The 21,191-nt window shown below is 55.4% G+C and overlaps 9 protein-coding genes across 9 annotated transcripts; 3 read left to right on the top strand and 6 right to left on the bottom strand.

Moving 5' to 3' along the window:
• Positions 1 to 34: 34 nt before the first annotated feature.
• On the bottom strand, positions 35 to 2,478 carry B0H18DRAFT_996258 (cytochrome P450). The gene is given in 11 exon segments (XM_048045401.1): positions 35 to 172; positions 187 to 652; positions 705 to 948; positions 1,011 to 1,185; positions 1,234 to 1,347; positions 1,410 to 1,536; positions 1,592 to 1,688; positions 1,744 to 1,827; positions 1,884 to 2,046; positions 2,111 to 2,239; positions 2,301 to 2,478. 10 exon segments carry the CDS (start codon positions 2,322 to 2,324, stop codon positions 472 to 474), a joined length of 1,338 nt encoding a protein of 445 aa, XP_047895604.1. The 5' UTR covers positions 2,325 to 2,478; the 3' UTR covers positions 35 to 172; positions 187 to 471.
• A 2,093-nt stretch (positions 2,479 to 4,571) lies between these two features.
• B0H18DRAFT_996245 (uncharacterized protein) lies at positions 4,572 to 5,091 on the top strand. The gene is made up of 2 exons (XM_048045400.1): positions 4,572 to 4,781; positions 4,851 to 5,091. Exon 2 carries the CDS (start codon positions 4,852 to 4,854, stop codon positions 5,080 to 5,082), a length of 231 nt encoding a protein of 76 aa, XP_047895603.1. The 5' UTR covers positions 4,572 to 4,781; position 4,851; the 3' UTR covers positions 5,083 to 5,091.
• A 38-nt stretch (positions 5,092 to 5,129) lies between these two features.
• Positions 5,130 to 5,559, bottom strand: B0H18DRAFT_996244 (uncharacterized protein). The gene is made up of 2 exons (XM_048045399.1): positions 5,410 to 5,559; positions 5,130 to 5,387 (listed from the first exon to the last, which is right to left on the bottom strand). Exons 1-2 carry the CDS (start codon positions 5,455 to 5,457, stop codon positions 5,166 to 5,168), a joined length of 270 nt encoding a protein of 89 aa, XP_047895602.1. The 5' UTR covers positions 5,458 to 5,559; the 3' UTR covers positions 5,130 to 5,165.
• Positions 5,367 to 7,956, bottom strand: B0H18DRAFT_996238 (uncharacterized protein). Its single transcript, XM_048045398.1, has 9 exons — positions 7,448 to 7,956; positions 7,326 to 7,397; positions 7,113 to 7,221; positions 7,035 to 7,061; positions 6,894 to 6,976; positions 6,686 to 6,831; positions 6,262 to 6,623; positions 5,739 to 6,195; positions 5,367 to 5,682 (listed from the first exon to the last, which is right to left on the bottom strand). Exons 1-9 carry the CDS (start codon positions 7,601 to 7,603, stop codon positions 5,511 to 5,513), a joined length of 1,584 nt encoding a protein of 527 aa, XP_047895601.1. The 5' UTR covers positions 7,604 to 7,956; the 3' UTR covers positions 5,367 to 5,510.
• A 911-nt stretch (positions 7,957 to 8,867) lies between these two features.
• On the top strand, positions 8,868 to 12,417 carry B0H18DRAFT_996228 (uncharacterized protein). Its single transcript, XM_048045397.1, has 15 exons — positions 8,868 to 9,035; positions 9,098 to 9,122; positions 9,170 to 9,221; positions 9,276 to 9,303; positions 9,356 to 9,698; positions 9,825 to 10,015; positions 10,067 to 10,129; positions 10,191 to 10,387; positions 10,471 to 10,565; positions 10,684 to 10,800; positions 10,851 to 10,959; positions 11,018 to 11,248; positions 11,308 to 11,513; positions 11,576 to 11,707; positions 11,762 to 12,417. Exons 1-15 carry the CDS (start codon positions 8,941 to 8,943, stop codon positions 12,323 to 12,325), a joined length of 2,448 nt encoding a protein of 815 aa, XP_047895600.1. The 5' UTR covers positions 8,868 to 8,940; the 3' UTR covers positions 12,326 to 12,417.
• Positions 12,418 to 12,585: 168 nt separating this feature from the next.
• Positions 12,586 to 13,846, bottom strand: B0H18DRAFT_996219 (kinase-like domain-containing protein; the record flags this gene model as incomplete). The annotated part of the gene is made up of 2 exons (XM_048045396.1): positions 12,586 to 13,466; positions 13,681 to 13,846. 2 exons carry the CDS (start codon positions 13,844 to 13,846, stop codon positions 12,673 to 12,675), a joined length of 960 nt encoding a protein of 319 aa, XP_047895599.1. The 3' UTR covers positions 12,586 to 12,672.
• A 566-nt stretch (positions 13,847 to 14,412) lies between these two features.
• Positions 14,413 to 15,535, top strand: B0H18DRAFT_1084106 (sirtuin; the record flags this gene model as incomplete). Its single annotated transcript, XM_048031749.1, has 5 exons — positions 14,413 to 14,509; positions 14,566 to 14,609; positions 14,668 to 14,750; positions 14,804 to 15,323; positions 15,377 to 15,535. The coding sequence occupies 5 exons, from the start codon at positions 14,413 to 14,415 to the stop codon at positions 15,533 to 15,535; spliced, it is 903 nt and encodes a 300-aa protein (XP_047895598.1).
• Positions 15,536 to 16,100: 565 nt separating this feature from the next.
• B0H18DRAFT_1084126 (cytochrome P450) lies at positions 16,101 to 18,153 on the bottom strand (the record flags this gene model as incomplete). Its single annotated transcript, XM_048031752.1, has 11 exons — positions 16,101 to 16,278; positions 16,336 to 16,579; positions 16,633 to 16,816; positions 16,862 to 16,943; positions 17,037 to 17,162; positions 17,215 to 17,311; positions 17,363 to 17,446; positions 17,498 to 17,660; positions 17,716 to 17,838; positions 17,902 to 18,009; positions 18,076 to 18,153. 11 exons carry the CDS (start codon positions 18,151 to 18,153, stop codon positions 16,101 to 16,103), a joined length of 1,467 nt encoding a protein of 488 aa, XP_047895597.1.
• A 672-nt stretch (positions 18,154 to 18,825) lies between these two features.
• Positions 18,826 to 19,670, bottom strand: B0H18DRAFT_174397 (rotamase-domain-containing protein). The gene is made up of 4 exons (XM_048036969.1): positions 19,594 to 19,670; positions 19,306 to 19,533; positions 19,097 to 19,252; positions 18,826 to 19,040 (listed from the first exon to the last, which is right to left on the bottom strand). Exons 1-4 carry the CDS (start codon positions 19,594 to 19,596, stop codon positions 18,930 to 18,932), a joined length of 498 nt encoding a protein of 165 aa, XP_047895596.1. The 5' UTR covers positions 19,597 to 19,670; the 3' UTR covers positions 18,826 to 18,929.
• Positions 19,671 to 21,191: the final 1,521 nt, after the last annotated feature.

The raw sequence follows: 21,191 nt of genomic DNA, 5'->3' as shown, positions 1-21,191 counted from the left end.
CTTTCTCTCGGGTCTTATGACACGTTTGCATTGCGGGCCAACGCATACGATACCATCTCGACTGTTGACTATGATACCAGAACTCGACTGCAGTAGTTTGTAGCGCTAGTAAGCGCATTAGGCGCGCAAGAACAAATCACAACGGATGTAATTTTTGGGACCCACAGCCATTTCTGACCATGAGCTTCTCCAAATCTTCGACAAGTCGTACGTCGACATCTGTGTCGAACGTCGCCTGTCTTTCCACTGCCCGTGTCATTATGTTTCCACAGCATCAACCATAGCCTCCAGAAACCCTTTTTCACACGTGCATTACCGTATAAAACTCTAAACTACAGGTCTAATCGGCTTTGGAGACATGTCTAAAACCTTGTACAACGTATGAATGCGTCAATCACGCCCGATCTCAACAGCACAATCACGACAGGAGACATGGTAGCTGAGACAACGGAGTGCGATAGGCCATGCGGTCTATACACTGCTCGTTTGTCTCTTGCGGAAGTAAACCTTAGCACTCCTGTCAGGAATAACGGCGGCCGCGAACCACTTGTTCGGCGGGCGGGGCCCGTCGTCCTCAAACTTCATGTCGTAGTTCAGAACAAGGTGTGCGATGATTGTCTTCAGTTCATTACCCGCGAAGAAGCGGCCAGGGCTGTGCTTCACATTGAGCGAGGACTCTTGCCTTAGAAACATGGACGACGCACCAGGCATGCTTGCCATGACCGAAGGGCACGTACTCCGGCGACGTGCTCACGAATTGGTGCTTGATGCGCTCGCTCTCCTCCTGCCTCATGTCGGAGAAGCGGAACGGGTTAAACACGCCAGCGTCGTCGTAGTTCTCGTCGTCGCAGTGCGTCGCGTCCGCGGCTGCCCCAAGCAGTGTGCCCGCGGGTATCACGGTCCCGTCGGCCAGCCTGAGGTCGACCACGGCCTTGCGGATGACAGACACTGCGAGACGTCCATCAGCGACAACTGCCGACTCGGATCTAAGACTGCTGGTCGAAGCGTACCGCCGCTCGTGCCGTTGACGCGCTGGGACTCCCGCATGAAGCTGTCCAGTTTCCACATCTCACCAATGGCCTGTTTACCCCAGCCATGTTTCTTGATTGCTGTCTCGATCTCTTCGCGGAGCGGTGGGATGAACTCGGGACAGGCAGCGATGTGATACAGGGCATGCGTCACACTCTATCAGGAATATGAGCAAGTGTCCCGCGGAAGTGGAGGTATACGTACGATAGACGATGTGTGTATGGCGACAAAGTTGCTCGACAGCAGAGCGGAGACGACGATCTCGGGCCGGTGGCCAGTAGTTTTGGCTTCTTCCGTTAACCAGGTCAGTAGGTTTTTCTTCAGTCGGCGTCGACGAATCGATCAGTCAAAGACAGGATCCTCTTGCGCAAAGCACTTACAGGTTTGTCTTCCCATTCCTTTCCGTGATGATCGAACTGCCGGAACGTTTCGTCGACTACAGGTCTCACTAGGACGGAGAACTTCTTGAGGGCGTTCTTAGACCAAGGCAGCAAATGGCCCACGATGCTGTCCGAACAGTCAGTCTCCACTAGAGTGCTGTGTTGTATCGAGTACGGCTTACGACTTGAATAGGATCGGCGTGAGGGTCATGATGAAACGTCCTTTGGCGACATCTTTGGTGTAGTTCAAGACAATCTCTAGGTATTCTGGGTTCCGGCCTGGGGTAGTACATCAAGACACAGTGGGGCTCGTCATGCCGGGTGCTATGCTCACACATAGGAAGACCGATGAAGACTCGGTTGCTCGCCCGACAGACGACACGTGTCATGGCAGGCAATGCGACGACACCGACCCACTCTAAAACGGTCGCTGAGTATTCGTAGACTCCACCAAGTGAGACCGACGAAACGCACCTTCCCCTGTGTCAGGTATAGCCTCTTGTACTGCTGACGCAACTTCATCTGCAACATCTGGCATGAGGGCACCCAAGTTGCGGGTGAAAGGTCCGCGAATGACCGGGATATGTATCGGGTTCTCATGGATTTCCTTGGCAATTGTGTACTTCGCCTGTACGAGCTATACCCGCACACATCCTCAGCACATGGATACGCACGGCATAGTCAACATATGAAAGACCTACTTCTTCGGCGGCGTCTATGAAAGACATCTGGTCGTCAGGGAACTTCCGTAGTTCCTCGTTCATGGCCGCGCCGCTGACCACTACAACCCAGCGATCCAATAGCGGCACTCTGAACACTGAGCCTCTATACTACATCACGAAGGATCTCAGATCGAAGTAAATAACACATTCGAAGCAGCGTTTGGCGTACCTTGGTGTAGCCTTCCTGCAGCATCTCACGCGCATTAACGAAGAATTTCAACGCGCCCCAATAGGACAGGATCGGTGCGGAAGGCCCCACAGCTGGTATGCGGTAAAGCTATGAACCAGGTGAGCAAAGTAGCGGATGTCATACTGAGAACCAACCGGATTCATCCTCCTCCGCACGAGGAGGAGTGCAGCTGCGAGAATCAACGCATAGACGATCTCTCGTTCATACATGGTGGTGTCGATCTGACTCAAAATGGGCGGATGAGCAAGGAATGCTGCCTTGGCGTCCGTTCAAAGGGTGCGTCCTCAGGCTTTATGTACAATGAGCCCACGATATACCGACATATTGATTGGGCTCACACGCGGAGGTAGGAGGGGTTTGCGGCGCGCAGGCTAGATCGTACCTGGGCCAATATGCTGCGACAGCGGCAGGAGGCCGCGCGGCAACAGTGGTGGGGCTGCCTATAAGCTTCACCGCCGGATAGTCGGACATCCTTATGACAACGGAGGATGACATAGGTACTGGGAGTGCCCGCTGCGGGGGGAGCACGATGAATCAATACCCGACTGAATTCAGAGAGCGACGCGAACTCCTTCGCATCCTGGGCTATGCCAGAAACTGCTTCCGGAATCGCCGCTTTAGTCGCCTGGCGACTCTTCGCACGGTGGACGGGTATTTGAGAAGGTGCCCATGTCCAGGTCACACTCCTCGATGTCGAGAGTGGGAAGGTCGCAATTATCCTAGTCCGTCGTGACATCACGGAGGGACGCCCTGCGATGGACGAGTGTCAGTTAACCTCAAAAAGTCAACGATCGATCGTACCACTCACACGAGCTCAGCGCCTCGTCAAAGGCTCCGCACCCGAAGCATCGAACGCAGATAGAGTGGAACGAGAGAAGCGCTCAATATAGGTAGTGGAGGAATGGTTGGGATCTGAGGGTTCCCGGCAGTATCCACGAGTATTAGTCGTGCCCACTGGTTGCAAGTGTTACTTGTGAGGCATGTCATTTGACGTACCTGTTTTACACGCAACCAGACGGGGTGTGTCAAGGTCCACCCATGTCTCATCGCAAACCATGGAGCTTGACTGTGCTGCGCACCGCAGTATATGTAATCGGCCAGGAGGCACAGGGCAGGCGCTGCGTCACCGTGTGGCGCTGGCAGCTGCAGACCGAACAGCCACGGGAGAATATCCTCAGCCCTCATGCAACACATACCATACATACAGTCCGTAAGCGATGCCAGAATCTTATCGTCGGACGAACACAGGAAACTAATCTGTGTGAATACGTCCGAACGGCAGTTTTCCCGGGGCTGCCATGCCAGCATGCAAGATACCACCGACGTCGACGCGATGAGCTGCCAGCGCGGCACCGAACTTGTTGCATGGGTTGTGCAAGCCATCGTCAAGCAGCTGCAGCTGCTACTGGTCCGTGATGCCATGATCGCCGGGTCCTGACTAGGTTTGACTTTCAAGCGACAGTGAGCTTCATTGACAAGTAGTACGATCGTGGCAGAGCACACACCGGTACCTTACCTACGAACAAGCGTCTACGTCGGACCAGGCCGTGCCATACCATTCAAGTTATGAGGCCCAGGGTCCATTTCATGGGCGAAAGTCTCTCTATCTGCGCTTCAATGGAAAGCTGGGAAGACTTGTCAGAGCAAAGTCGGCTCACCCGCAGTGTCCCGCACCTTATCGCAGTTGGTTCCCGAAAGCCAGCTAGAGGCCGTGTTCCGACAGGGGGCCGTCATTGCCAACTTCTCCGCGTTTGACCAGTCCCTCCGAATGACTGTCATTGTCTGTCGCCGTCCTGCTTGGTCTGTCACAATGTTCTCCGTACTTCAAGCGTCGAGACGACTCGGAGGGTCCTCCACGACACGCTATTATTTCGTCACCGTATCTCGGTTGTATCACTCCTACTGTGCCAGAGGGTACACCAAGTCAATTCGTCAGAGCGCCAGCAGCCGCTGGCAAGGCAAGCACCGGGCCCGAAAGATAGCAGAGAGGCCCAAGAGAGGCCCTGTTCCCCCCGGATGATGATGCAAAGATGTTGGGAAATGAATGTGACTGTTGGCACGGACAGGCCATTGGCAGTTGTTGCCGAAGTTTGCTCGAACCTAATCACCTTGTCTTCTTGGTTCTTGTCTTCCTGGTAAAGGAGCATATAGACGCAGAAGACTTCCGTTTTTGGAGATGTTGCGGAATTGGTAGGTGCCGTACTGGTAACTTGAGTTCTCGGACCCTCCTCGGTTGAGTCTCCCTCAGCTTACAATCAACGCACCGGCATGCACTAGGGCAGTCGACAGTCGAGAATTGGTGCCCTCCAAATCCGTACACGAGCGCAGGCTGAGGGTGTTAGGCCCCTGAACTTGGAGCGGTCCACACTCAGCTGGCACGCATCTGCAGGTCAACGGCGTTGACTTCATTGAACTACTACCGCACAAACCTTGGTCTGGCTGGCCTCGCCGGTACTCTTCGTATGTGGCCCGTTAGTTGTCATGATCATCCCTGGAACCTACTCACGCGCCTTTTTCCAACCTCGACAGCATGCCGCCAACGTTCAAACGTTACATATTGAAGACGTTCAACAAGCATGAGCCTTTGTCTCCACAGGCGCAGCACCGGGCCATGAATCCACCAAAGAATCGCCATGGCTATATCTGCAAGTGCCCCAGGCCCCGGACACTACCGTCATCAGTGCTGCGATCTCATGTTGACACTCATGAGGCAGCGAACTGTAATAAGCAGGGATTTCAAAGGAAAGGAAGCAAAGCTTGAGCTTGAAGCCCTGAAGCGCGACGCCCTTTGCAATTATCAACCTGTCCGTTCAAACCGCTCGGTCTCGACGTCAGCCTCGTGGACTACAGTCGGGGCCCGCGATGTGTCCTTCGACTCATATCGGTCAGTGGGCCGACATCCAATTGGTAAAGGTAAAGGTAGAACGTAGGTTCAGCCACCGACAGATCCAGAGCGGTAGCCTGGGGACCCTGGGTGCCCGACTCGGGGCCACGGACGCGGGATGCTGGGCCGGTAGAACGGCACAATCGAACATGCACCATAGATCCGGGACCAAGCCTTGCATACTGATTACAGTGCTCTGCGTACAGCTATACAGCTAGTGTTAATTGCTACAAGAAAGAGACAGGAACACATCCATCCAATAAGTAATAATGTAGTCGTCACCAAGATCCGCAGTGGCCACGCCCTCAGTCGACGAAGATCATCTTCTGCTCGGGACCAAAGATCGCGTTCGGCTTGTACTCCCCGCCCTCCAGCTGGCCGCTCTTGCTCGCCTTCAATCGGATCTCGACGCTCCTGTGCACCAAGAACGGCATCCCCTCCTCGTCGGGCACCTCGCGGCCCTTGCCCCAGTTCACCCTGCGCACCGCCCTCGTCAGCGCACACACATCAGCGCATCGCGGAACGCGACCCACCTCATTTCCTCGACCCGATTGCCCTTCTTGTCCCGCGTGCGGTGCGCGAGCGGGATGATCTCGAGCGACCACCACCAGGGCGCGATCTTCAGCTCGTCATAGATCGGGCACAGCGCGTCGATCACATCCTCCTCCTCCTCGCTGAGCGGCCTGCCGGTGCCTCCATTCACCAGCGTCGCGTCCGAGCGGGCGCGTGCGTGCCCCGGCCGCCCTGTGCCGTCCTCCGGCTGCCTTGTGCAGTCCTCCGGCCGCGGGGCGTGCGGGTCGTCGGCGTAGATGGCGGGCGGGCGCTTCGCATTGGCGAGGAGCGCGGCGGGGTCGAGCCCGACTTTACGCAGGAGCGGCGCGTGAAAGCGCACGCCGCTGTTGGTGAGGAAGCACTCGCGGATCATCCACCGCAGCGGGATGCGCGCGAGGTTGTGCCTGCTCGTGTTCGACACGGACCCCCCGCCGACGTCTATCCAGCGATATCGTCAGCGCCTGGCTCGCTCACTAAGGATCATGGAGGATGAGGCAGACTCACCGCAGTGGCAGCCCGCGAACCACACCTCCTTTACGTCCGTCTTGCGATAATGCCCCTCGGCCGCAGAGAACTCCTGCTCGTGCCGCATCTCCTCCTGCTCCTGGCTATTCGTGCGCGTGTGGCTCCCCTTGCTCTCTTTGCTGTCTTTGCCCGAGCCCGCGCCGCGCTGCCCCGCCTTGGGCATCTCGCCTGGCTGCACGCCGCGCTTTAGCTCTTTGTCCGTCAGGAACTGGTAGTGGTTCGCCTTGAACTTCGCGCGGTGCTCGTCGAGTGATAGCGCGTGCCGGAAGGTCTTGATGGCGCTGTTCGAGGAGGTGAAGGGGAGCGTGTGCGGAATCAGCCCGACGGAGCAGACGGTGTCCCTGCAAGGATTGTCGATCAGCATTGGGATGGCGCCGGGAATACTCGCCGATAAAAGACGTACCAGACGCCGATGAAGTCGATATCGACGTCCATCGAGAACGTTTTCTTGAATTCGCGGGACTGCGTCCAGCCCCATTCGTCGTCGCGCGTGAACATGTGGTACGCGAAAGGGACTTGCTGATGGTTCGATCTTGGTAGGAGGCCGACCTTGGAGAGGGCGCTTCAATCAGCATTCTCGTCGCACATTGACGTTCTACACGTTCGCCCACCTTGTGGATCATACCAGCCAAGGCTCGGGCAGTATATGCTCCCCGAGAGAACCCAAACAGGCAGATTTTGTCCCCAGCACGATCTATGTGAAGGTTCAAGGTTACTACATGAATGCGTCGTGCTGTACAAATTCAACATACAATTCGACATGAGAAACTCGTAGCCACCTGCATGTACCGTCAACTTCCCTGAACGAGTACAAGTAGCAGACGGCTTACCCATAACATGCGCATTGAGGTTCCAGGCAATCATCTCGTCGAGCGCTTTTGAGACACCGGCATATAGAGGTGTCGCAATTTGCGGGATAGTGTAGGTGCCAATGCCGGACTGGGATGTACAGCATACATTGCGAAGAACAGTATAGTGCGTGACACAAGCGCATCGTACTTGTCAGTTCAATAGAGACACCACATGGGGAGACGCCACAATACCTGATAGTAAACCATTTGCTCCTCTGGGTTGTCTTTCATGAGCATAGAGAAGAACAAGATGACATTGGAGTTCTAGCGATCGCATGTGAGCATGCTTCCGGCCCAGAGTTATCTTGACGTACGTCGGTATCGAACTGATCACCGGTGCCATCAAAACAGAGGACGAGCGTCCGTGGTAACCGTTTCGAGGTGGGCGGGATGACATCCCAGTCGTTGTTGAAGGTCGAAGGGAGGTCGCCATTGCTCGAGCTGGGTGACAGTGAGCACGCGTCGGACATGGCGGAGGTCACTGAGGCTCTATGAGGGTGCGGAGATTGGGGAGATAGGAAGGGCAGAGCTTCGAAGAGTGGGAAGGCGGGGCTGCGGCTTCTTATACATGGCTGCCTCGGGAGGATTGGAAGAGCGGCTCGAGAAGGGCATGAGGCGGGGAAGAGGCTGGACGAAGAGCTGGACGAAGAGGCAGGTGGCCGCGGGGAAGATCACTTATCGGTCTGCGAAACGTGTGCGGGAGGGAGCGCCGCTCCTATTCTGGGCAGCGAGAGTGCGGTGGGTATGGAAGACCACCACAGCCGGCGCTGCCCCCGCCTCCTTCGGGTATAGCATGCGCACCCAGGATCCTCCGTGTCTTCTCGCCCACGCCGGTACTGCGTCCGCTGTCCATAGCACGCCATGGCTGGAGATGGAGAGCCTGTATCTGTCAAGCAACTTCAGTGTCTGTGTCAAGAGGCTAAGCAGAGAAGGTTGGAGGACACGGTACCGTCGTAGCGCTGGAATCCAAGTCAGACCGCGGGCCTAGTGCGGGCGCCAAACACCAGTAGCCCAGCACATCCTGATTACACCAGGAGCCGTCGCAGAGCAAATGATGACGGTAGATGTGCGTCAGGCAGAGGGAATCCGAAGGACGAACGAGGTCGCGAGGTCGCCGTTACTGGGTTAGAGTGGTGCGTTTCCAGACACGATCACGTGCTGCGTATGACCGGTATAGTACTCGCGCGTCTGTCGATCATTGCAACTCGCTGACACAGCATCAGCATTAAGAGCATTATATATGATCGTGGCGCACCCCAACCTGGAAGTAGTTCCACATGCTAGATATTTGGAAGACAGCTGCAGGATATGGGCTGCATAGGCCAGAATGGAAAACAGCGGAGGCGTGCGTGCCAGTAGTCTCATCTCCGGAAAGTCCAAGGAAACCACTGTACTTAACTGTTTGCTGGGTCATGAAACCGGGACGGCACGACGCCCAGATTTCTGCTCTCAATGAGGTCGACTGCACGAAGGCCCTTCGCTTTGCGGTCATTGGTAGCACTAGTGCCATTACACGCTGTTGAAGGCAACTCGGACTCCTTTGCCAGGTTCATCACTCCAAGTACTGTACGTTCTCAACCCAAACGCGATCAGATTCGAAGACGTGTCTACCGTCTCACAGCGTCTCACAGGCATCGCCACTGAGATCATGAGCGCCAGGACTTCGATCCAGCTTGGATCCAGCCAGGCTGATTCAGCAACAATTCCATCTAGCCGCCCGGCTCTTGCGCGAGCGCACCTCCTCTTGCTGACGACGCCCACCGCCAACTCACGCGTCGACACAGCGGAGATACCCTCCCGCCGTACCATGGCACCCGCCGAGAAAGACAAGACAGCTAATGGAGAGCCCAAGCAGCGACGCCGCCCGGGTCGTGTCCCAGTCTCGTGTGCCGAGTGCCGCCGGTAAGTGGCGGTGGCCATCTCGCAGTATATGTTCAACAGTTGACTGGTGGTCGGCGGACAAGCTTGAAGCTGAGATGCGACCGCAAGGTGCGTTGTGATCGTGAGCGTGGTGTGTACGGGCTAATGGGCAGTAGGTACCATGCGAAACATGCGTGAAGAGAGGATGTTCTGCGATCTGTCCGGAGGGTGCGTATGCTGTGTCCGTTCTTCGTCCGCCTGTCATGACGTCTTGTGCAACAGGCTCGTTGACGACAGGCAAGGGGAGCCGGTACGAATGTTCCGTTCCTATGTCGCTGAGGATGACGGCTGAAACTATGCAGCCTCGCGCTAGCGGACGCGGAGGAACTGCACAAGAAGATCGAGCGCCTACGCGAACGCGGCAACAAACTGGAGGAGGCACTCCGGACGCTCCAGGCAGCCGTCTCTGACGAGCAGCATCCCCTGCTACGGGAGAGACTGCCATGGACACTTCCCCGGCATCCGGGTCGAGCGGCTCATCCCCTTCAGGGCCATTGCTCACTCAGGAGGACGAGGAGATCCTCGATGCATTCGGTACGATTACTGTTGACACTTCAAGGACCATTCGTTACCTTCCCCATAGGAACGCTCACCTTGGGCATACGAGGGGAAGCAAGATTCTTTGGCCAAACGTCGCGCTCAGAGGTACCGTATCCCGCGCAGCCGTTCCCCCCGTTATGGCTGACGTACTTCCGCCCTGCAGTATCTCATCCACGTTAGGATTCCTCCTCCTTGGGACACTGCACACTTGAGCTGAACGAGGCGTATTAGGCACCGACGCGGACCGTCCCCGCCCCCAACTCCTTCCCCCGCCTCTCGCCCGAGCTCGTCGCAGAGGCGCAAATCGAGCTCGACGTGCGATGCCACAACCTCACGATACGACAGGAAACCCAGGCGATGATGCCCTCGCTCTCGCAGGCGTGCCATCTCTGCGAGATCTTCATGGAGTCCGGGCAGTACTTGTAGGCAGTAATCACTTCGCATGCGGCCCGTGGCTTAACGTAGATGCACAGATGGTACCCCATGCCCCGAGCGGAGCTGTTCGACGACATCCTGGGGAGTGCATACAAAACGCAGTCAGTCGTCCCAGACACTCTGCCGTGAGGTGCGCCTGCTGACAGCTATGTATGCACACAGCGAGGGTGGTTGCAACATCGCGTCGACACACGCGCTCGCGGTCCTCTTCATGGTCTTCGCGCTCGCGACGCTCTTCGACCCGAACCTCGCGCCGTACTCCATCGAGGCGCACGAGTACTACCTCCTCGCGCGCATCTGTCTCCGCTGCGCGCCGGCCATCCACGACACGACGCTATTCTCCATCCAGAGCTTGGTACGTTCTCGGCGAGTCCTCTTAACTCTGCACGCAGACTGACAGAGGCGGCGCCCGCTTGCGGTTGGTCCCGCGCAGATATACCAGGCGCATATCTCGAATTGAGCGACTGCGAACCGGCGCATACGGGCTCGCACAAGGCGTGGCTGACGATCGGTCTCGCTGTGAAACTCGGACATGGAGTGAGCGCGATTGATGTCTAGGCATTCTTGAGATGAGGGCTGACACCTACGTTTCGCGTCGCGCAGATCGGCCTGCGTAAGTCTGACCTTCCGTTATACTGACTGCATGACCGGTAAGCCGACTGCAACTCGAACGTATGCAGACGTCAACAGCAATCGATGGAAGCTCGACGATGAGAACAGCCAGAGGAGAGCACGGGTGTTCTGGCAGCTGCTCATGCAGGATACTTGGCTGGTAAGTGCGGAGGTCTGATGTGGGTACGCCGTGCGACCGTGACCCCGTAGAGCTTCGGATTTGGGCGACCTCCCAGCATGTGTCTCTCCTTCGTCGACTGTCCCTTTCCGAAAGACCCAGAAGAACGGACGAATGCACAAGGCCAGAAAGAGGGCGGGTGTACGTAACCGCTTCCATGCCTTCGCATCACGGCGCATACTAACCCTCCTTGGACCAGTCCACGCATGGACTTGGCAATACACGAAGCTCCTGAACAAGATTATCTTCTCCGTGTTCGGCGCGAAGACGCCACAGTACTCGTCCATCCTGGAGTACGACCGCATGATCCGTGACTTCCCCGTCCCCGCCAACCTGCGACCGAACTGCGGCCAACACTGTGGGGAGCCGGCCGACCTGCCCGTCCCGCAGTTCACGCAGCGCTTCTGGACGCTGACGCAAAAGGAGGCCAGTGAGTGAATCTGCTGATCCGCGCAGGAACAAGCATGCTGATGGCGGATCGTACCAAAGCGCTCCTGAGCCTGCATAGACCGTGGTTCGCGCAGGCTCTGCACGAGCAGCCGGGGGACCTCCTTCGACACCGGTACGGCCCGTCGGTCATGGCCATATACCGGTCTGCATGGCGGATTATCGAGAGTGCCAGGGAGGCGCACAAGCGTGCGGGCGTTGTCACTTCGAGGCTGGGGATTGTGTGGTCCCAGTGTCTTGCTGCAGGGGTGAGGCTCTTCTATGCTTGATCGGTAAACGGAGCGCGAGTCGCTGACGGGAGAGGGACCAGATCGTGATGTGTCTTTTGGTCACGCGCGCCCCGACGTCGGCCCTCGCGGTGTCTTCGCTGCAAGAACTCGATGTTCTCGTCGAAGTATTTGAGAAGGCTGCCACCAGGAGCCAGATCGCTTCCAACAACCTGGTACGTATCCACCTCATTCCCAATGATCTTGTGCCGACTGCGTTCCACATTCAGGAGGTCATCCGGAAGCTCCGCGGGCAGGGCTACGAAGTGCTCCACAAGCCCCGCACTCCGGGCGAGTCCAGTACGAACGCAATAAATGACCGGGAACTCGACCGCCTCGGGGGCAAGACGCACCTCATCTCGTCCATGCACGAACCTCCATTGGTGTGCGTACCTCAGGGCTCTGGCGCCCTGTCCTCCTCGTCGCCCGCGAGCAGCAGCTCGAACGCGGTGTCATCGGACATGATCCACCCGACGATCATGCAGGATCTCCGCGTCTTCGAGGGCATCGACGCCGCGAGCCTGAATGTCGGCTCGTCGTCGTCGGTCGACATGAACCAGTTCAACTTCGCGTACGTGTTCGACGGACTGCGGCAGCCGCAACAGGGGCAGGAGATACCGCTGCAACAAATGCAGATCCCCCCACAGCAGATGCAGCAGCCGCCGGTGCCGGGCCCGGATATCTTCGACGAGCTGTTCGGGGCACAGGCCTTCCCGCCGGAGCCGGAGCCGCCTGTGGGCCCGCCCGTGCTGGATGCTACATGGCAGTCATTCATAGAGCAGCTGGGCTTTTGAGAGGGACTCGGTGGGAGATTCATGTACATTTACACATATACTGTTACAGATTCAGACTAATGCAGGCCGTCATGCGCCTATTCTCCACTCGCCGCTTTGCAGGCTCGAATGTGGTCTGTCGTGTCGTGAGGCAGCAAGGTGGTACGGTAAGACACTCGTTGCTTCTCACTAATAGATCGACGGTACGTTCACCTCAGACATTAATAGAAAGTGCCCTTCACCTTTGGCATCTTGGACTCCCCGAGGGGCCGAGCCAACTGGGCCATCCACGCATTCGTGGACTCCCATCCATGCTTGAGCTCAGAATGATTTCGCAAGTCAGGGATCACGAAATGGTGTGGGAGTAACTAATCGACACCGTAGAGCATCAGTGCTTCGGTAAGGGATTGTAAGTAGGACAATTGAGATCGGTACCATCCCGCCATGAAAGGTATCAACCATCGCCAGAGACGAGGTGCAGAATTATTACGGTAAGTTGCCATGCAGGCGTACTCGAAGAACTGTGGATAAACCCCAGAGCATCCCCAATCAATCAGCCACAGCCTGCCGTCATCACCGAATATGAGATTCCGCAGTGCAATATCACCATGAGTAAAAACGAGTGGTGCTGTATCATCGAAGACCAAATTGTCCGATAGGGAAGGACTCTGTCCACGAGCTTGAGACATTCGATGGTCTATGCGGACAGCAAGGTCCGCTTTTCTGTCGTACCACGCTACGAGCTCCTTGTATGAGGCGAAAGGACCCGCGCCAAGGTCTTCGGCGAAGTAGCATCCTATACACTGACGGGGTTGGCCAGAACCATCTATAGGACCCGGGATGCGTGGTGTAGGTAGTGGAACCCGGCGAAGTTGGTGGATATAACCGCGGAGTGTCCAAGCAATCCAGAGCTTCGTGGTGATGCTGAGAGAGGGCCAAGCCTCCTCGAGGGTGCGCCCTTCGATGTACTCCATGAAGACCCATACGTCGGATTTCCAGGTGACGTATTTACGGACTTTAGGGATAGGTATTGTTGTTGTGGATGATACCAGTAGCATCGTATATGGCTCGAAGGGTGACTCGTCGGTTCTCTTGAGAACGGTGTCCGATGAGATGCGCCACACAGTTGGCGGGTAGATCCCGTCACAGTAAGCGAGCCTGCCTTGGACATGTCCAGTGAGGCAATGATGGCGTATGCGTCTTCATCCGAGATCTCGTTAGGAGGCGCAATGACCTAGACGTGCGTCCCGCAGAAATAAACATAGTGCAATGTGCGTGGAGAAGTAGTACTTGCCTCTACTCCCATAGGAGAGCTACGACCACTGGAAGAAAGCATCAGAATACGCATGATAATAAAACGAGTATATCGTACTCACAAATATGACCCCATGGCGGGTGAGCAAAGCCCTTCTGAACGTTCAAACGTTCAACTTGATTATGCGAGCACTGGCAGAGGCCTCGCACCGTGACGTTGATGATGCGATGCGGTGACCGAGCGTGGGAATGTTCCGAATAATCCGCAATACGCCGCGGAGGATCCATACAGTATATTCTTTCTTTCATGTCCCAAACGTGGATGCGTGGACATCACTGCACAACTTGAAGCTGTCTAATGACGGAACAACGAGCGATACATATCAGATCAGCAACGAGGCGTTCTTCGACTTCTGTCCTTCTGAAAAGCTGCGCTGACTTGCAGGTGGAGACCTGAGGAGGAGGAAGAGGAGGCGGATGTATATGGATATGCCGGGTTCGGAGGTGCCCAACGTGCGTATGCCATAGCGCGTGTCCGATGGACGGAAACTAGTCAAGTTCTTCATGACTCCTCTCTGAGGTGATCTGTCAAAAAGTACGTGATTGGCATGCTTTTCGGCCTGCTTCTCTAAACGTCTCATGTACTGATCAACTATGTAGGCGAGTCATTAGAGTTGCCATGACCCAAGGACATCATCTGGTGAGCTTTCGTGTGTCGTTGACCAAATCTGTCTGCGGCAGCCTTAACGCCCTAAGTAGTAGATTAAATTGGTTCTTCAGGTTCTTAGCCCATTGTGACCTGTCACGGTGATATAAGTAGCACTATGATTGTGGTGGCGTTTACGGAACCAATCATGGCACCCTCTTCTGACCATAAGGCGTTTCGCGACATATTGGCCAGTGCGAGGCGTGTCGTCATCCTAGCAGGCGCAGGTCTCTCCGTTGCATCAGGTATGCAGACCCTGCCCATGTTTCTAGTGTTGGATCATGACGACTAGCTACGATAGGTATTCCGACCTATCGGGGCCAAAACGGACTCTGGAAAACCAGGGTATGTGTACTGACTCGTAGTGATTCCAAACCCGATATGAGCTGAATGTGCCTCGTAGAACTCGACATCCTTTGCCACACCCGAGCAATTCAGAGAGGACCCTAGCGGGATCTGGCAATTCTATCATTGCGTACGTGAAAGGTGAATCTGGTGAACAACATGTAGCGGTATCAGTCAACTCAAGCTCCAATCAGGTGTTTGAAAGCCCAGCCGAATGCAGCTCACCTTGCCATCGCCTCGCTCGTTCTACCTTCAGTTCGCTCTCGCCTGATGCCATCGTTGGCAGAGAACAGACCTCCCCTCTTCATAACGCAGAATTTCGACGAGTTATCGTTGCGAGCACTCGATTCGTTGTCGGATCGGATGACTTCAGCGGAACAGAAACTAGCGCGGGAACGACTTATCGAGACCCACGGCTCCATAAATCGGACGGTCTGCCTACAGTGCAAGCATATAAATCACATTATCGACACGCCTCTTTGTCCTGCCCTCGGAGGTATAACCGAGGCTATAGCAGGCGAACAGGTCATACCAGTCGATCAGCTACCGCGGTGCGGCGGCGCGAAATGGAACGGGGCTAATCGTTATGGACGATGTGGCGGATTGCTTCGTCCAGCAATCGTATGGTTTGGCGAAGTTCCGGAGGGGATGGGCGAGATAGCAAAGGAGTTGAACTGGACAGACCTCTTGATCGTGGTAGGAACATCTTCATTGGTGAGTGCACTGTCAGCCAAAAGCGATCCGAGGTTGGTGGTGTGGCATACTAGGTACACCCTGCAGCAGGCTTCGCTAGAACGGTCAAGAGTAGAGGCGGAAAGATCGCAGTGTTCAACTTGGAACGTTCTGAAGGGGATGAGAACGCCGATTTCTTATTCCTTGGGCCCTGCGAAGACACCGTTCCATCAATTCTAGAAGCTACATACTAGTGGGAGTACGTTTCCAAGCCCCATGTTTCTACACCTTGGTGTTCTATCAGCCAGTATCAAGGCTTTGATACTGGCGTACTAGTAAGTAGCGTGGCGAAATACTACACGTTGGCACATGTACATCTCCCCGTCACCTCATTGCGTTCTTTCCCCGCCCTCCATGGTGATACTGAGAGGGTCAGGTCTCCTCGAGAATCCGCCCCTCGATGTACTTCATGAAGACCCATACATCGGATTTCCGGGTGACGCATCTACGGACCTTGAGGATGGGTATCGTTGTTGCGGACGATACTAGTAACACCATATACGGCTCCGAGTCGAAGGATAACTAGTCCTTTCTCTTCAGAACAGCGTCCGATGAGATGAAACAACATGCAATATGCGCGAACGCTTGCCTCTATCCCCGTACCCGGACGAGTTGAATGGGCGGTCACTGCCTTCACCGACATACTCTGTAGAGAACGACATGCATGTATGAAGATCAGTCCGAGTGAGAATCGTATTATACAATCCAAGTCCTTAGCGGAGTACAGTGCTTGAAGACAGATCTGCTCAATGCACGAGATCACTTACATGCCATCGTCCGTTTCCTGAACAAGACCTGGGCAGTCTGGGACGGCATGTTGGTCATGGTAGCCCACTCATTCTCTGGTCTCCGGCCGTCCTGGAACTTCACATCGTACTTCAAGACGATGTTCGCCAACATGATCTTCAACTCGTGGGAAACGAAGAAGCGTCCCGGGCTGCAGCAAAATCCGAGTTAGCATTGATGTAGAGCAGACCATCAGGATGGTACGTACCACGCATGTCTACCGTGGCCAAAGCTTATGTCCTTGCCCGAGGTCGACACATACTGGTGCTTTGTCGTGTCGTCTTCTTGCTCCCGTAGTCTCGAGAACCGGAAGGGATCGAACGCGTCCGCGTTCTCGTAGTTGTTCTCGTCGTGGTGCGTAGACGCTACGATGGCAGTCAAGATGGTACCCGCCGGGACGCAGGTGCCGTCGGAGAGCGTGAGATCCTTTATTGCACGGCGGAACAGGGAGACTAACACAGCCGTTAGTCAGGTCGATGTCCAACCACCGGAGAATCTGCCTTACTACCGCTGACCCCGTTCAGCCGTTGCGATTCCTTGATGAAGCTGTCAATCTTGACCATGCGCCCCAGCGCAGCCTTCGTCCAACCTCCCTCCTCTTTCAGAACGCTTTCCACCTCTTCTCGGAGAGGCTGCGTATACTCTGGGCTTGCAGCTAAATGGAACAGCGCATGTGTAAAACTCTGAAACTATCTGTGAATGAGTATTCTCGACACTTAGTAGTAGGCACATACGACGGTCGATGTGTGAAGGGCAGCGAAGTTCATACCCAGGACAGCCTGTACGAGAAGATCCTCAGGTGACCAAGCCCTTGCTCTTTGGCGACGTCCATGCACCACATCAGACAATCATTCTGTGAATGGGCAATCTAAATTGTAGGGCAAGAATGAAGTGACGATGGAGACTCACGGGTTGTCAGCCCAGTCTTCGCCGTACTGTTCCAGTTGCTTTCGCCGCTCATCCAACATAGGCTTCAAGATTGGGTAGATGCGACGCCTCGCCCGACGCGGCCAAGGGAGTAAAGGCCCGACAATTCTATCAAGCCTTTCATCAGCAGTCGTTATGCCGTACCAGAATTCAGACTCACGGCTGAAGGATCGACGGTACAAACGTAAGCACCGTGACTCCTTTCACGACGTCGTTGGAGAAGCCTATCACGACGTCCAGAAACACCTTGTTGCGACCTCTCGAGATATAAGCGGCCTGTCATGATGGATGGCATACATGGTGCACACATAGAGGTTCTCCGACGAAAACACGGTTGCTGGCTCTCGCTACGATCTCCTGGACAGTCTGGAACCCAGCAATAGGTAACCAGTCTGAGGGCCGGATAAGCAAGGCGTCTACGAAAGCAACTCGAAGGCACGTACCATTGTCGATTGCGGGAATCAGCTCGTCCAGGGCGAGCTGGACCTCGTTCACCACAGCGGGAGCAACTACAGCGAGATTGCGCGTGAGTTTCTGCTTGATGGCTGTGACGTGTATGGGATATTGTACGATGTCCGGCTGGATCGTCCACTCCGTGTGTACCAACTACAGCGCGTAGTCAGTTCGAATAAAGGTGATAGGTCATACATTCACAACGCACCTCTTCAGCCGCAAGTTCGAAGGATATCTGGTCGTCTGGAAATCTACAGAGCTCCTCGTTCATGTCCGCGCCACTGACGACGACGAGCCAGCGGTCTACAAGCGCAATCTTGAACACCTTGTACTGCAACCAGGACCGGCGAAGTCGTGATCAGACCTGGCGCAATCTGCAACGGCGCGAGCGTACCTTGTCGTATCCTTCCTGGAGAACAGCATGGCCATTGAAAGCGAACTTCAACGCGCCAACGTATGAGAATATCGGCAGAGCAGGCCCAATGGTACGGATATGTCGAAGCTGGGTTCAAGTCAGATGCTTGCATGAGCTTCGGCGTGGTCTGATAGATAGTGCTGCCGTACTCACAGGATATGTCCTCCACCGTAGAAAGAGCAAAGCACAAGCTACGCCAAGCAAGCTGTAGATCGTCGGAATATCCATCATGGTGGCAAGTGACAAGGCCTCTCAGCCTTTGAGCAACTGATGGGCAAAGGCTGACCCAGTGGGATGAAGAATACACTGGCAAGGAGACGAGTGATAACCGGCAGACAGGCCACAGCCTTGTTATATGACGACATTGGGAACATTAGTCTCCGTTGCGCAGACCATAGGAGCCGACAAGCGTCTGGGGCACCGGAACAAGACGCGCTAGGAGTGCGACGCGCTGTCGATTGTCTCTAATCGGTAGCTTGGCCCGGGAGCGTGGTTCCGACTTGGTTCCGACTTCCAGCATCGCCGCGTACCTCACACAGAACCACAACGTGCGCAGTTCTTAGTTAGCGGGAGCTTGTTGGACCCGGAGGTTTGTCTGAAGCACTAGACTAGTGACTTCCGAATGCGTTGAGCTCAGGCCGCGAGACTTGTTTCTTACAGATAAGTAGGTTCTGGAATGACACCTCTGTCTAGTCAGAGAACCGCCAGTCTTCACGCGGGATGAATCGATGATGCCGCACATAACGCCCACACAAATACCAACTACTGGATGTTCTTACAGACGCATCCTAGCTTATTGGGATGCCATGAGACGATATCAGTATGCTTGCGCGATCGAGCGACCACTTACACTCTTCAACTGGGGTGTCCCATAAGGTAACGGTGTCGGTTCGGGATAGCCATGCATGCTTAGGAGGTTGACTTGCCCTTCGGTTCGACATTCCTGCGGTCCGATACTCTACAACAAAAGGTTCTCCGTCCAATCAGGACTGTCCATCTGCGTGACATCACCCCGTCCTCAAGATGAGGTGGACACCGCTGTCCGTGCTCACGATGTCGCTAATCTGACCTACTTTCAGAGCGTAGGTAGCCTCCTCAAACGGCTTTTGCATTTGTCCCTGTATCAAATGCAGTAAATCATTAATCTTGTTAACTGAACAACGGAGGCACTTACAGGTCCGAATGAGCCGAGGTCACCGTTGTTTGCATGGGAAGAGCAGTCAGAGTGTACGCTGGCGAGCTCCCCGAACTTCTCCGGCGAGCCATCAATCTCAGCAGCGTAGCCCTTGAGAATCTCAAGGGCTTCCTCCTTGGAGCGCGTAATCTTCGCCTACCCAGCGGGTGTTAGTTCCCTCGACAAGGCAATTGACTGGGTATATGCACCTCCTTCCAGCTGCTCGGCCTCCGGCTCCCGCTGTGCTTCACCAGCAGATGGCTAGCACGCACTTGCGCAGGTCGCCCACCCTCACCGAGCAAATACTTTTTCGCACCGGGCAGCGCGTGCAGCTCCTCCTGGGTGAGCTCCGTGGGCGGGTCCCATATGGACTGCCCGTTCTGGGTGTTATAGTAGTAGGGCACCTTGCGCGAGCTGGACATGCGGACTTCCCATGACTGAAAGCATTATCTAGGTCTATGCCCAGGCCAGTAACAATGAGCAGTGTCAAAGCGCACCATCTTTGTATACGTGATATGTAGAAGCGAGAGGGTGGCTATAACGAGTTGGCAGTGAGACTGAGAGTGAGCCTGAGAGCTGCAGCGCTACGATCCTGATCTCGTAACCACGGTTTAGCGCCCTCCCTCACTGTGACATTACCTCCACCTCCTCCAAACCTCCTCGACCCTCTTCCACCGCTCTCTTGCGTCGGGCCGAAGTGCTATACATTGTCAGACGAAGCCAGTGATCGGCGGCCGCTGCTGGTTGCCCTGCGAACGAACGGCGTCCACCCGAAACTGAAGACCAGTCCGCCTCTAGGTCTGTCACCGCATAGTCGTGCCCTGAATTGTGTTTGATTTTCCCCTCATTTGTCTCTGAAGCACTCGGTTGCAGATGGATCTGTACGGGGGTCAGTGATGGTGCGATGCCTGGCTGCGCGGATTCATACCGTGCTTCGTACATCCTGAGGAGTAATCCAATAGACGTACTAGAACATGAAGGCTGTCTTCGTCGAGTGCGTTTTTGCCCTTTCTTCTGTGTGGCGCCATTGCTGATGCTAGCTGCGTAGCACTCCTGTCTCGCTATTCGCGTGAATCAGCTGTGTTTTATTGCAGGAAAGCCACGACGTTGCGCAAACGCTGCAATTCAGCTTACGCCCGCTGCTCATGCCGTACTCCCGACCTGTCCGCGCAACACCTTCACGCGTTCGTCGGGATGATGACCGGAGACTTAGTGCCGCTGCGCTTGTTTTCAACGCGTAACCCGCTAGATCAAGGTATGTCACGTCCGCGCATGCCTGGCGGACGCTATGACATATCAACATGTACATGACAGATACAGTCCTTCGTCTGCCTCGTCTACCTGATTTTTGAGGCCTGAGTTGATGTACCGGGTGAGTGCATTACCGATATGTCGTTCTGCCGCTCGATTTATATATCGGTTTCGCTCAGGTCGTCTTCGCTGGATGTAAATGCTACGCTACGTGCCCGTCGTTCGCATTCGCTACATCTCGTCCACTCCTGGAACGTACGCCCATCCAACACCAACCTTCACACTGCTTCCCGCAGTCGGGATCCCCAAGTAATGTACGCATCACGCTCGACCTGGTCATATGTGTAGCCTCGCGCGCGCGGAGACGGCTTCAGACAACAAGGACGACAGGGTTCCGTGTCCGAGCCTGCCTCTCTCATTCGCAGCTGTTGGCCCTCCGCAGAGCATGTGGAGCGATCATGGCGAAGACACGACGATGGCGATGTCAAGTGAGGTTCTACGCAATGTCGGCGCTCGAGGAGATAAAATAGGGCATGACGAGGATGGGTGTCGGCCAGATATGTGCGTCCACATGTTCCTCGTCATGCAGGGAGTGTCGTGTTGAACTCGTGACCGCACAGTGCGAGGTGTAGCTCATCGGTGTTGTGTAGGTGTCTCAATGACTCGGAGGCGACGCAGCTATGTAGAAATGTGATGCACCATATCCATTGTTGGTGCTGGTACTGTATTGAATGCGGTCCTGGCCCGCGTGTTCCCTTCCTCTGTTTCAGAACTCAGCGCACGATCCCGCGTCAGTGTGGTCGACCGTGAGCTTGATCATCGGTAAGGGTTCATATATGTAACA

Source organism: Fomitopsis serialis, assembly GCF_022376445.1.
Source record: "Fomitopsis serialis strain Sig1Antser10 chromosome Unknown B0H18scaffold_19, whole genome shotgun sequence".
Classification (NCBI taxonomy): Eukaryota; Fungi; Basidiomycota; class Agaricomycetes; order Polyporales; family Fomitopsidaceae; genus Fomitopsis; species Fomitopsis serialis.
Note: the sequence above shows the minus strand (reverse complement) of the source record. Positions and strands in the feature narration are given on the sequence as shown.

Bases quoted from the DNA above. Each gene is read 5' to 3' on its own strand.
- B0H18DRAFT_996258 (XM_048045401.1), bottom strand. From the start codon at position 2,324: ATGCTGCAGGAAGGCTACACCAAG. The intron at 1,348-1,409 runs GTAAGTGCTTTG...CGCCGACTGAAG, and splicing joins AGGAATGGGAAGACAAACCT to AAAAACCTACTGACCTGGTT. The intron at 1,186-1,233 runs GTACGTATACCT...TATTCCTGATAG, and splicing joins CCATACACACATCGTCTATC to AGTGTGACGCATGCCCTGTA.
- B0H18DRAFT_996245 (XM_048045400.1), top strand. From the start codon at position 4,852: ATGCCGCCAACGTTCAAACGTTACATATTGAAGACGTTCAACAAGCAT.
- B0H18DRAFT_996244 (XM_048045399.1), bottom strand. From the start codon at position 5,457: ATGTGTTCCTGTCTCTTTCTTGTAGCAATTAACACTAGCTGTATAGCT.
- B0H18DRAFT_996238 (XM_048045398.1), bottom strand. From the start codon at position 7,603: ATGTCCGACGCGTGCTCACTGTCACCCAGCTCGAGCAATGGCGACCTC. The intron at 6,832-6,893 runs GTGGGCGAACGT...GCCCTCTCCAAG, and splicing joins TGGCTGGTATGATCCACAAG to GTCGGCCTCCTACCAAGATC. The intron at 6,624-6,685 runs GTACGTCTTTTA...CAATCCTTGCAG, and splicing joins ATCGACTTCATCGGCGTCTG to GGACACCGTCTGCTCCGTCG.
- B0H18DRAFT_996228 (XM_048045397.1), top strand. From the start codon at position 8,941: ATGGCACCCGCCGAGAAAGACAAGACAGCTAATGGAGAGCCCAAGCAG. The intron at 9,304-9,355 runs GTACGAATGTTC...GAAACTATGCAG, and splicing joins ACGACAGGCAAGGGGAGCCG to CCTCGCGCTAGCGGACGCGG. The intron at 11,249-11,307 runs GTGAGTGAATCT...ATCGTACCAAAG, and splicing joins GCTGACGCAAAAGGAGGCCA to CGCTCCTGAGCCTGCATAGA.
- B0H18DRAFT_174397 (XM_048036969.1), bottom strand. The intron at 19,253-19,305 runs GTGCATATACCC...CCCGCTGGGTAG, and splicing joins GGCCGAGCAGCTGGAAGGAG to GCGAAGATTACGCGCTCCAA. The intron at 19,041-19,096 runs GTAAGTGCCTCC...CATTTGATACAG, and splicing joins ACCTCGGCTCATTCGGACCT to GGACAAATGCAAAAGCCGTT.